The sequence below is a fragment of the Channa argus genome, chromosome 9, assembly GCF_033026475.1.
Source record: "Channa argus isolate prfri chromosome 9, Channa argus male v1.0, whole genome shotgun sequence".
NCBI lineage: Eukaryota > Metazoa > Chordata > Actinopteri > Anabantiformes > Channidae > Channa > Channa argus.
In genome coordinates this window covers 14,905,534-14,918,449 of record NC_090205.1, presented here as the reverse complement: position 1 = coordinate 14,918,449, position 12,916 = coordinate 14,905,534, and the positions used below count along the sequence as shown (strand labels likewise).

Sequence of the window (12,916 nt, the reverse complement as noted above, 5' to 3'; positions counted from 1 at the left end):
ATTAAAGGAGGCCTTGCTCCTCATCTGATCCCTCCATTAATGATGGCTTGCTAAAGCTAATACTGTGTATTCTTGTCTAAACAAGGCAGCTTGGTATGTGGTTCCCATACTCCAAACAGGATGATCTTGTTTAACAAAGGGCTGTTTCTGTGAACTGAAGTCTGATACTGTCATTTCCCATGTGTGTTTGGTAATATTCTCATGACAGTTCCCCTAAGTGTTCATAATAATAATAAATAATTAACTTTTATATATTAAAACAAAAAATAATGTTTGGTGTGTAGTGTTTTACTATAATTAACAGCATCAATCTAAAGCCTTAGTGGAAGTAAACACTAAACAAAAAAGCAAATATAAAACAGTTTTAGAAAAAACACAGTTGTGAAATGGCCTAAATGGGTGTCCTAAGAGATACTGATAAAATTGGCTTATTTGCCTCATTCAAGGATTCACCTTCTTTCCTCCTCACATTAAAGCTGAGATTGCAATTTGTCTTGCTGTTTGCTTTGAATAGTCCTTAACCGTATCATCATCTCAACTGTGCCGGTGGAAAAACACAGGAGCATGGCGACAGCCAAATGGCAGTCTGGCGTCTGTACTGCAGACTAGCTGCCATTAGGGCTGAGAGCAGCATTTATTGTACAATTAGGGCCAGCTAGATCTACCTGTAATCATCTCCATACAGGTGTGAGCTCCTCTCTGGACAAGGGAAGTGACTCATCACTTGTCAAACATCAACACTTTGATGTTGGCATTGTTCATTGTGGTGCCCTCAGGACACCTGAGCACTGCTGTTTGCCTGTTTAAAACACTCTAAGATTTATTGCATTTCACATAGTTAAAAGAAAACACACACGCAATTTAAGAAAAAAAAAATCTTTCTACTGGTGACGGATGTTCCACATAAAATGAATCATTTGATTTATGAGTTTTCTTCCCTGTCCCCGTCTGACAGTCATACTTTCGTGTCAGGAACATTTTAAAAAACAGCCAATAGGTAAACAACTTCCCTTGTAATACAATAATGCCACGTAAAGCAAAAAAAAAAAGAAAGAAAGACAGAAATTGTACAAACAGACATGACAAACCAAGGGGGCAATTGGAAAAATTTGATAACAATCCACAAGTTGGTGTTATTGACAAAACGGCTGTAGTGTGGAAAAGCAGCCATTTCAGGTATAATGGATATCTAACACCAGCCTTCTGAACTGCCTTTCAGTCGGGTCAGATGACAACATTATTATAAAAAGTCTTTGTGACAGACCAGAGGATTATAGACAGAAAATGTTTATATTAGTGCATTAAGGATCATCCAGTCAGTTCCCATTATTAATAGTGCCACACAAGCAAAGTAAAAAGTACAGAACTCTGTTTATTAGTCCAAAAAGGTAAAACTATTATTAGGTGCACAAGCTGTTTTTCGCTTCTCCCTGAAAGCACAGAAACCCCACAGCTGTCATTGTGATCTGTGGGAAATTCACCGTTGTAAAGTGAAGCTTGTAAAGCTACTTGAGCGACAACATATGTAGACAAAACCAAATATTTAGAACAAAACAATTTTGGATGTTTTAAAATTTAAGGAATGTCATCCTTATGATTTATTAGCTATGTCCATATGATATTGATAATATGTTTGGCTTTGAATGTACATGTTTGGTTTTGTCATTTAAAGCCTTCACATTCTTTGATATCATATGGAAATGAGAAATTTTGATGGAAAATTGAGAACATGTGCTCATATTAACCCAATAAAATACAGAGTGTTAAGGGAGGTGGGGGTTCGCAGAGCTGGATTTTGTGTTAGAGTTAACTTAGTACCACCTCCAGGCAGATCCTTTCCCAAAGAAAGGACCGTTTCTGTCAGCAGGAGACCACAGACGGTAGATCAGTGAGGCTAATTCTCTCTCTCTTTCTCTCTCTCTCTCTCACACACACACACACATGCACATGCACACACACTTCTAGGTCTTTGCACATGTATATGCATGCACACATACTGATAGCTGAAATACAGAGCGAATCAAAGTTAGTAAATGGTGAATGTAACCCAGTACATAAGTAGAAGGTAAGCTCTTTGGTGATGATTAATGAGGAAAATAAGTTGGCACCTGCCCTTCTTCAAAGCACTCACCATTTGTTCTTTTTCCTGATGTAGTCTTTCTCAGAGAGGTTAACGAGGTATATCATTGGTTTGGATGTCAAAAACAAGTATTTGTTCAACACATCGATCTGTGACAAAGACAGACAAGACAAGAGCTACAGTGTAAAAAACTTTCCAAAGTACCCTTTGAGGCCAGCACAGACCAAAAAAATGTGAAGCCAAATTAAATTACAGTCTGGTGTATAGGCACTGCGGGGGAGCAACTATAAAGCCCTTAAATCAAAATCAGCAAGGCCAGATGTCATCTGCATGTACAAAAGTATTGTCAAATTACAACCAACAAAACACTGAGCATAATATTAACTTGATTTGCACAAAAAAACAGAGCATAATTAAAAAGAAAAACAAAAGAAAAACAAAAACAATAGACAAGGAAGAAGCAGTTGCACTTTTAGGTCAGATAAAAAGATAAGTAAGGTAAATCACTTTAATAAATTTGACTGTAACATCAAAGGCTTACCTCCTTGTCATTCCAATCATGATAGTAGCGAACATGTTTCTTTTCATCCACTACCCAGCTCTTGATTTTGCACATAATGTCCTGTTTGAGGTTAAAAGAGAATGAACAAGAAGCCATTAAAGAAGATGAAAAAGAATATAAACCCAGCAGGGTATGGGGTAATTATTTCCTAAATGCATGGCATCCTGATGCCAAAATCAACAATGGCTGTGCTCGCATTCAAACAGGAGTGGCCTGGGTTTGACAGGAATCCCCTTCCTACCTTTAAATCCTGACAAAATGACTTCTGGGGTGTCTCACATAGATTCTCAGTTTTATACATTAATATTCCATTGGGACTGTTTAATGAAAAGGGTAGAGAGAGGAAACAAAATTAGAAAGAGCAATGAACTAATTGGAAGTTGGTTAGTTCTGTGTAAATTATTGGTCCTTCCTCAGGCACTTTGAAGAATGCAGTCATACTGAATAAGCACTTGTGAGGTACAGAAGTAATTATTCCCTGTTTCTTCTGGAGAAAATATTGAGCAATTCCAGCTATATATGCCACATTCATTACGGAGGTACTTGTGGGTTGAGACCACAGGCAAGACTGGGTCTTGACAGGATCTGGAAGCGGAAAAGGGTGGGAAAATGGGAGGGAGGTAGTTATAAAATTTGTAATAAAGAAATTGAGCCTATTATTGTTGATCCAGCCCCACAGAAATTAGCGGAACACATTCTTTTTGTTCCTGTCAACTTGACCTCCCCCTTCATATAAAAACTCCCCCACCCCCTGCAACACTCCCCCTACCTCCTTTTCCCTCCCTAAACCCTTGCAGCACTTCACAATCATACTCCCTTTTGAAAGAACTGAGGAAAAAATCCTGCCAGAGCCTCAATTACACAATGGCAGAAAAAGCTCCACACACTGACCCCCAGCCAGCTGCATTCACTCTCTGCACATCTCTCTCCACAGGAATTCTAAAGGCCTTTTAGTCAGGCAGCCAGAGTGCAGCCAGCGGGAGAGAGCGCAGGAAGAGCTGCATACACTCCGCCCGCGCCGGCCCAAGTCTTCACAGAGAGATTAATCATCTGTGAAATGGAAACAGCAAACGGCCAGTGACACAGGCTGAACCCGCTCCAGGTTTCCCTCATCAGCTCGCAGCCGCCGTGCAGCGCTCCTCTAACAGGCAGGTGTTAATAAAAGGCATATAGGTCCCACAGGGGTCAAACACATACGCCTGCCACAGTGAAGCGCCGCTGGTGGGCCGGCTTCTTATTATTGTTTTGTAAGGATAGGGATTTTAAGGATTCACACAGACAAAAGCGATGACACATTGTTGTTGTAAACACAGCACAAAAAAAATAAATTTAAATCTTTATAACAATGCATATGTATGAGCTCTGTCCTGCTGCATGCACATGTATTTAGCTTAAACTCACAATCACCTAAATATAAAATTTTCCAATAAAATTGTTTGATTTGGTTGTTTACATAAAAATTCTTAGCGTCATATCTTTATCCGTGTGCTTGCGTTGCATCAGTAAGTAAATGAAAGCTCAAACCAATAAAACCTTCACAGATTTCTTCTTTTCCATTAATTTTGCCTCCTACATATCTGATAAAAGTCCATGCCTCTTCCTGACCAATCTCCTTTTTAGTTTAACATGTTAATATAATGTGTTTTGTCTGGCCTCATCCTGGTTCAGCAGGAAGTACATTAAAAAAGAAACACAAAGCCCTTGAAACACTTGATGTTTCATTTGTGTCACTAAATCACCAGTATATGACGTTATTCATATTGAACAATGCTCCAGGTATTACACTGTACTGCATAACTATATACGTATACAGTAAAAATGCTATTTGATATACACAAAGAGTAATCTGGTAAGGTATACTGTTTCTAAATCATGCACAACAATGCACAGAACATGCCTACATTTATCTGAAAGAAAGTGCTTGATGAGCACAAGCAAAAATGCAAATTATCCTTTACTCAGTGCCCTTCATTTTACTGAGCTAAATTTTTTATTAATCATATTTTAGCAACAAAACATATGCTTGCGCGGTTTTGTCATAATTCTTAGAAAATCACATGTTTTTAAAAAAACAATTCCTACATTTTACTTGTTGGTTTAGTCTGCTATTATTTCTTGGTTGTAACATAAGACAACATACACTGAACCTGTGCTTTGTGTGGTGGTTCATGAGATTTACTATTGTGACAATAACCCAAAATGATAAAATAAAACATTTTAATGCCATTAAAAAAATTCTGCGGAAACTAGGCAGTTTTGGTTGTGAAATTTTAGGCCACATAAAGTAAACCAGTAATCGTAACAGCTTAGTAAAGTCTAAAGAAGTAGTTATCATCTAAACAGTTGGACAGAATTTCTTCTATGGTCTGGAATAACCAGACCATATTGTGGCTCTGCAAAGGAAAGTACAAACAGTAGTGTCATTTTAAACTGTACATTTTTAGACACACAGTCTGCATATAGGGGCTAACACAAACATATGTATATGTGTCTGTGTACAGCTGAGCATGTCAAATGCCAGGCTCAGTCTGTGAGACAATCACACAATCGCCCCATCTAAAAGCTTGGTGCAGCCTTTGATAAGCACTATTCTTTGCCATCTAAAGAGGTCTTCTATAGATTCTCACTTGCCGATGTGTGCACAACCTTTGACAAGTAATGTAGATCATTTTTATTCATTGCCTAAAATTGTTAGCGATTATGTGTGTAAGCGGCCACCTGCCTAGCCTGAAAGGCTCCTGTCTGTGGGGCTACAGGGGTGTGGGGAAGTGCTGTAAGCTGCAAAGGGGGGTTTAGTCTAAGGGGAACCAGACAGGCACGGGCCTCTGCAGCAGGTGAAATAGCCCCTCTCGTTAGTGTAATGAGTGGTCAGAGCCTTGGTGTGTTGGGTCCTGAAATTGGGCAAGTGAAAGGCCAGATCCCCTTGTATGCTGGCCCATCCTATTCTGCTCCTATGATGGAAGGGCATCAGGAGACATTTACAGCCAAATCATTGCTAAAGTTGGCTGCTCAGCCTCATTACCTTAACAATATGATTTGCCTCAGTGTGTTTACTTCCACATATTTTGGTCTGACATCCAGGATGTTGATTTTTTATTTTTTTTATTTTAACCGGCATTTTGCCCTGTGCCTCATTGCACATAACCGTCAATCCTCTGTCAAATAATATCCTAAACATTTACGGTATTCATAGTGTGGTATAGGCATATGTGTCACCCACTGTATGGCCTTACACAATTTCCAGAGTTGCTGTAGGTGTATAAGCATGAGCAAGAGCTGTTCCGTGATTTGAGTATTACTTTAGATGAAAAGAGCTGTGTGGAAACACTTTCATTAGCCCAGTGCTGTGACCCAGGGTCAGCAGCTGAATAAGTAACTCTCTATTAATGATTTCTACAGCAGAAAACCCCTGACCCCTGATCACTTTCAATCGCAGAAAGGGAAAAATGGGGCAGGGGGAGGGGTGAGACCTATTGGAGGGAGATTAAAAAAAAATCATACAGTTTTTTTCCTTGGCCATGTGTGTGGGAGGGTTATTATTTGTGCCTTGCTGTGAGAGAAAGCAAAAGGCCTGCTGGGACATTGACTCACATATTCAGGTTTGAGTTTCTTGTCACCGCCTCTAATGGCTGTCTTCTCCAGCTTGTCAATAATAGGCCCGATCATCTCCTCATCTTTCAGCCTCAGCTCCTCATGGATGATCTCCATATCCCTCACCGGGTCCACTGTGCCCTCAACATGGATGATATCCTCATTCTCAAAAGCACCTGCAGTGACAGGACCCAAATACACAGAGACTATAACTAGAGAATTATTTTTTTATTATAGCAACAATAAAACAGTTTTAGAATCACAGCTACAGAATCAATGACACTTACTTTAATTTAATGTGAAACAGTGATTTAGCACCAAAAACTATTAGATTTTGCAGGTACATGGGAAAAATAAACATCTGCATGAGAAAGAAAATGTGATAAAAGGTTCAGGAATATATTTAATCCTTCTTGTCAGCTGGCTTATGTCAGAACTGTGAGAACCTCACAGTGTCAGAGTAAGTTACACTGAAATTGGTTTTAAGTGCAAGTAAACTGGCTTGTCTGTCAATCTGCATGAAGGTCAGAGAGTCTGGCCATGCAATTCCTATCCCACAGTTTTAAAATGTTTAGCTATTAAGTAGAAACATTAGACTTAAATACAACTGAGCGAAATTTAACAAAAAAACGTCAACGATCATCAATGAATACAACAGTCTTCTTCTAATCATTTGTGTCTTAGCCATGGTTGTGCTGGTGATTAGGTAATGAGGCTCTGAAGCAGACCATTTAGCCAGCAGTGGCTCTCAGGACTCCTTCTGATTTTCTAGAAGAGCTCAGGAGCTCTGGGTGAGGGAGGGGGGAGACATGGGCATACATCTGTCACATCAGCGAGACAGCATTTAACATTACCAGTGGCTACTGTAATGGACTATTCTCTTAAATCATACTCCAATATGTTGTCTTAATTCACAATACATTAACTTTCTGCATTATTTGTTTTTTTCACCACTTAGGTAAAAGTAACATTCCTGCAATATTAAAATTATCCACTATCAAAATAATCAAGGTTTAAGCACTAAAATAAAGAAATTATTAGCAAAATGCATTTAATGTATCAAAGCAAAGGCATTAATTAGGCATTAATGAGGCAGCCTGTTTAGACTTGTAGTCTATCATTTTAATGATGTATTTATTATTGAATTATTATTATTAATGCCAATAATTAACTAACACATTGTAGATGAACAATTTAAATTATTTTTGTTATGATATAGTAAGCAGTTATATCTATGAATATACAGCATAAATATTGTTTTATGTGCATCAAATATACATAAAATATATATATTAAATGTGTTTTTAAAATCCTAATGTGTTAAGCATAAGCAAAGTATTCCACACTTTCATAAATCAGTCAACAATAGTGACTTCTGAAGTTTCGCACTATGGCATAATGGAAATGCAATCTCATTCAACAAGGAAGTGGATGTCAGGTGAATGATGACTTAGATTTATATGCTGTTGTGTTGGGAATGTTACTGGTGGAGTCACTAAATGTTATCAACAAGTCATCGTCATGTGTTGACACCTGAGTGTGTTGAGTGTGCTGACAGGTGAGGCCCTGCAAGATAATCACGTCACCAGTGCGTTTCACACTCATCACAGAACTGTCACATAATTTCTCAGCAAGTCCTAACAGTGAAACATGGAGAAAAAATTGATGATTCACAGCTGTGTGTAGAGCTGCATTTTGTATGAATGTATCCCTGTTACTTAAAGCTTAAGAGAAAAAAGTTATGTTACACCCTACTACTTCTCCCCTAGTTGTACAGTATACACAAAGTTGATTCTAAATTTTAGCAACACTAGTGACTTGGCATTTCTGGTCTGGAATGGTGGTCTCAGTAGCTACTGCAATTATTACCATGGATAAACATTTGGTTCAGACTTCAGGTGCCCAGAAGGTAAAACCTAATGGTTAACTTCACCAATTTTCAACTTGCTTTCTATGGCCTTAGTTCAGGGTGTAAATGTACATACATGCTTTTAAACTTCCCTCTGACTCTGATGTCATCTGGAGGCATTTTTCTGTAGAGAGATATTTTAATATAGTGAAGTGAAAGTTGAGTAAAGGCATTTAGGTACGTGAACGTGTCCTTTAAGGACTTTAAGTCTCATGGCATTTTTACTTACTTACTTACTTACTGCCACACAAGGATGTCATTTGTGATTTGTGAGTGAAATATCTCAGCTGAATGAATTGCCATTAACTCTGGTGCAGACATTCATGCCCCTCACAGAATAAATTACATCAAGTAGTATAGTATGCTAACACATTGTATTGTACTAATTACAACTGTTAAACATCAGCATTGTAACATTATGATTGTCAGCTTGGTAGAATTCGCTGCAAAATGATGCTGTAAACAACCAGACAGCTTAACCTCCCCAACAAACTTCCACGTGCAAAAAATATAACATACTTTTTTTCTGCTGGATTGAAGGAAAATAAACTACAACAATATTCAACAATCTAGTATCACATGAGATGCATCTAAAAAGCACAGCTCAACAACAAACTGACAGACCACCAAAAACCCTACACCAGTTGATTTATTACTCATGCAAGTCAACAGAAGCTGTAAACTTTTGTGCAAGCTGTCATCCTGTGCGTTGTCCTCATGGTAAAATGAACTTATCCAATTACTCTTTGCCTAATCAGGCTGTTTTGGTTCCTCTCCTCTCGCAGAGGTACTCCACAGTATAAACAGTTCACTTACACCACACAGAAAGGGGCTAATCAGTGGAATTATTGTTTTGCTGCTCCAATTTAGCAGCTCCCTGTTCAGCACTGATTGGAATGAAAATTTGCTATTGTGTCTACATGAACTCAGAAAATATAATGCAATATAATCATTTTGTTAGCTGCAAGAATATACATACATTATAAACAATTATGATATACAGTTTTAATACCCTGTGAAAAATGCGTACAAGACTGAGGCTCAGTTTAGTACATATTAATTAGAAGCAGAGAGGTTTAAAAAAAGTTCCCATGGTTTATAAAATACTTATGATTGTTTGAAATCAAGGTTAAAAATAATAAAAACAATAGAAATTCTGACAATAATTTTTTAAAATGTTTTACTTTCTAAACAATTTATAACAAAAAGGTTTAGAACCATTGTTACAGTATATGCTCTAATAAAAAAGCAGTTATATAAAAAATTAAGGGGCTTTCAAAGAGCAGAAGGAGCAGATCACACACTATTTAATCATCAGCTGACACTCTGTTCTGACTGCCACATATTCCAAAGTAATTTGCCTTAATTAATTTCGCCTAATTTAACATTCACATCTATTGCTGTCCCATTCATTTCTTAGAGATGGAGAACAAATGCAAAAGGCGAAAGAGAGGCGAGAAATCTAAGGGTGCAATCTCCACAATTAGTCCTTTAACAAGCAGGCCTGGGTAGGGCTCTATGAAAACTACTCTTATGAGGCTGTGGCGCCAAACAAAGCCACATGCAAGACAGTAAAAACACACACAAAAAATAAAGAGATTGGCCTTGTTTCAGGAGTAAGGTCTGTCTCACAATGTGAAATTTACTGCTTCATTTCTTGAAGACACAATTAACAGGTGCTTCTTTATTGACAGAACAAAGGGATTAGTCCCTAGAGGGTGAGTGGTGTTCAGTGGCCTGATTTGGGATCAGGCTAAGCTCTCAAAAATTATGGACTTACAGAAACACTGCAGGCTGCACTGCAGGCTGCTAAGGATAAAACTCCACACACTTACATGTAGAAATTAGAACCCTTTCTTTAATATTTTCTTACCTTAACTCCATTATGCAACTTCCCTGCAACACAGTTAAGAGCACATAAATGAAAGGATGCAAGTGTTTTTTCAGCAGAGCTGTCAGTTAGCACAAGAATAACACCTAAAATCACCAAGCAAGCTTGAGCTACCTTATATCATTACTTTTATATCAGATACACAGACAACACAGTCATCTGAGTCAAGATCAATACTGATTGAGCTGCTTCCTCTGATGTTGCTACCTGGGAAGATACGTGGTCAACATAATTCAGTTAAATTACAGCATTCATTGACTTCTAACTTCCTGTGCATGTTTTCACATGCAAGATGGGTAAGAGCACATCTAAAGAACTTGCATTCCTCATGCTGCTTTTAAAATGTTCATGCAAACTCAGTGTCGCAATTCTCCTGGTATTCAGAGCAGTAAAAGCTATTTTATGAGTCTGTCAGGAATGGCACGTTATGGATGTCTTACCAGCATAAAAAACATTGGCAATGCACACAAGGGTATTTATGTTCATTCAAGAGATATTTTCTTGACAATCATTTTAGGATAGATGAAATTGACGGCAATTTTTAGTATGCTGCTTCTGTAACAGAGTTTGTGGCATATTCAGCCTTGTTTCGTTGCATATGTCAATTATAGCAAATACATTGGCTGCTAAAAAGTAGTTTGACACCAGAAAATGGTGGGTTTGAGCACTTCTGAGATACACACCTTCTTTCAAAATAGATCACACTAAAATCACATTGCTAGATAGTATTAATATTAGCACCTAACAATTCCAGTGTAATGTCAGCTGTAGTGGTCTCACACCAGTATTGAAGGTGGATCTTTCCACTACGTTTGAAGTCACTGACTGAAATAACAAAAGAGGAAAGCCATTCAGATGAGCCTATTCTGTGTGCAGTTGAAAAGTGAATGTACAGGGGAGGTTTTAGTCTTCATGAACTCTTGCAGAAAACAGAAAACACTGTTAATTCCCTCACCATTAGCTTAACCTCTGTCATTCCATTTATTTTGTTAAACCCCAGAGCATGAAACTGCCTTGATTGAAAGGAACCGTCATATGCACACCACTGTTGTCCCACATCATTCAGAGAACAAACCTTTTTAGATCCTTAACTACTATAGTGCTGCTGATTGCACAGGCACCAGCAATTTCCTAACCAACCACCACCTGAACAATGATGTGTTCAGCTTTCAGGCCCTCCAGCCTTTCAAAGGTGAATCATTTCACAGTTTGGAACGAGATCTCCATAGCAACTCCTCTTTGAAGGGTTTAGAATCACCATCCAATAATTCTATGATCATCGGGCCTTGCCATTCCCAGTGGTTCTTTTCACAGCGGACAGGCAAGGGGGGTATGAGGAGGAAGCAGGAAGATTCTACAGTCTATTTCAGGCAATTCATCTTGCAGCCCCATTAGAATTCAAAATATTGCGACCTTCAATCACCGAGCATGTTATCTGGAGCTGTGGCGATCTCCAGTCAAGATGGGTAGACATTTTGCTCTAATCATCCACGATGAGTGGAGGCTGACAAAAACTCTTCATTCTTGCTGAAGCAAAATGCTCATTTAAATGCTGTGACAGCACCTCAACACAGCCTGAAAACACAACAAAGCAGGATGATCCCCACAGCTAAATGATCTAGATATTGGTATTGGTTAAAACAACAGCTAACATACACACAAGAAAAAGAACTATGTTCAAAACAAAGAAGGTTATTTTTCTGACTAAATTATGAGGCAACATTATTAATTTTACTTAAGAATAACAAGACACACAAGGAAGGTAGGTGCTTGGATAAGTTGAAACTGCTGTCCAGAAGAAAGTGCATTTAGTTATTTAAGGCAAAGGAGCCAACAATTAAGAGTAATCTGTGTGAGCTAACCACATAAACAGGCTCAGGTAAACATTCTTGGAAAAGATAACCATTCAGAATTGAGACATAACTGATAACGGTTTCTTGGCTCAAAATGTTTTTTTATAAGGAATATCTGGTTGATAAAAATAACATTTTGTTTGATTCCACATTTGGAAGTTTTAAAACACAATTGCTTGTTATTAATACACACACATATACTGCCTTAGGAGTATTAAACTACTATCACTGGTTGGTCATGTTTACTCTTACTTGATCCTACGGACATGCATGACGTGTATCAAGCTTGGCTTATTTTAGCATTTAGAAAACTTTAAAGAATAAATATGTCAATATTACCTATTTCCTCTACAGTCAAGTAGCAAATCTTATGAATATACTAGTACTGCCTTTGCACCAAACGTGATATTGTGTGCGTCTCTGTTTTATAAACCTTCATTTGTGTCCAGCAGTTAATAAAAACACATCAGTCACCCATCACACATCGTCCGGGTCTCAAAAATATTCACCAGTGCACTATATGTGTATGTATTCATCTGCTGCGGAAGTCGTTGCATCAAATTATCTTTTAGTGGGATTTTGTTGACAATAAAAAAACATCGGCCATATGCAGCATATAAACAGCTAATGGAGAAGCTGACAAATTCACTTATAGTCTTAAGATGTTTAGATAATCACTCACTGACATGTTTTGGATGTTTGTCAAGTTTGAGAAATAGTTGGTGTGTATGATGGTGAGTGATAAGGCAGAAATCCTGGAGAGTCGCCATTACTGGCGTCAGTGAGGAGGCAGGTTGGCCATAAATCATCTCTGTCTGAATAGACTTAATAGACAATCCAGTTAGCTCATAACGCTGGTAGCTAAACAATCATTTTGATTGGGTCAGACTTTAAACGATTAGTGAAGTGTGGGCTGACGTCCGAATGATGCAACCGCCAAACACAAATTTCCTACCGAATTCAGAGCAGTTTTACTTTCATTTCAATTCAATCACTAACTTTTCATCATCAAATCTGATCATTTATCAGT

At 38.1% G+C, this 12,916-nt stretch overlaps 1 protein-coding gene across 3 annotated transcripts in view; it reads right to left on the bottom strand.

Annotated features, from left to right (window-relative positions):
* Positions 1-12,916, bottom strand: part of LOC137133575 (obg-like ATPase 1) — a 37,598-nt gene that overhangs the window by 14,486 nt on the left and 10,196 nt on the right. For all 3 annotated transcript variants that reach the window (XM_067517339.1, XM_067517338.1, XM_067517337.1), the window contains exons 5-7: positions 6,234-6,409; positions 2,622-2,702; positions 2,132-2,229 (exon numbers count right to left, since the gene is read on the bottom strand). In XM_067517339.1, the coding sequence (XP_067373440.1) occupies positions 2,132-2,229; positions 2,622-2,702; positions 6,234-6,409 (355 nt within the window). The remainder of the gene's footprint in view (positions 1-2,131; positions 2,230-2,621; positions 2,703-6,233; positions 6,410-12,916) is intronic.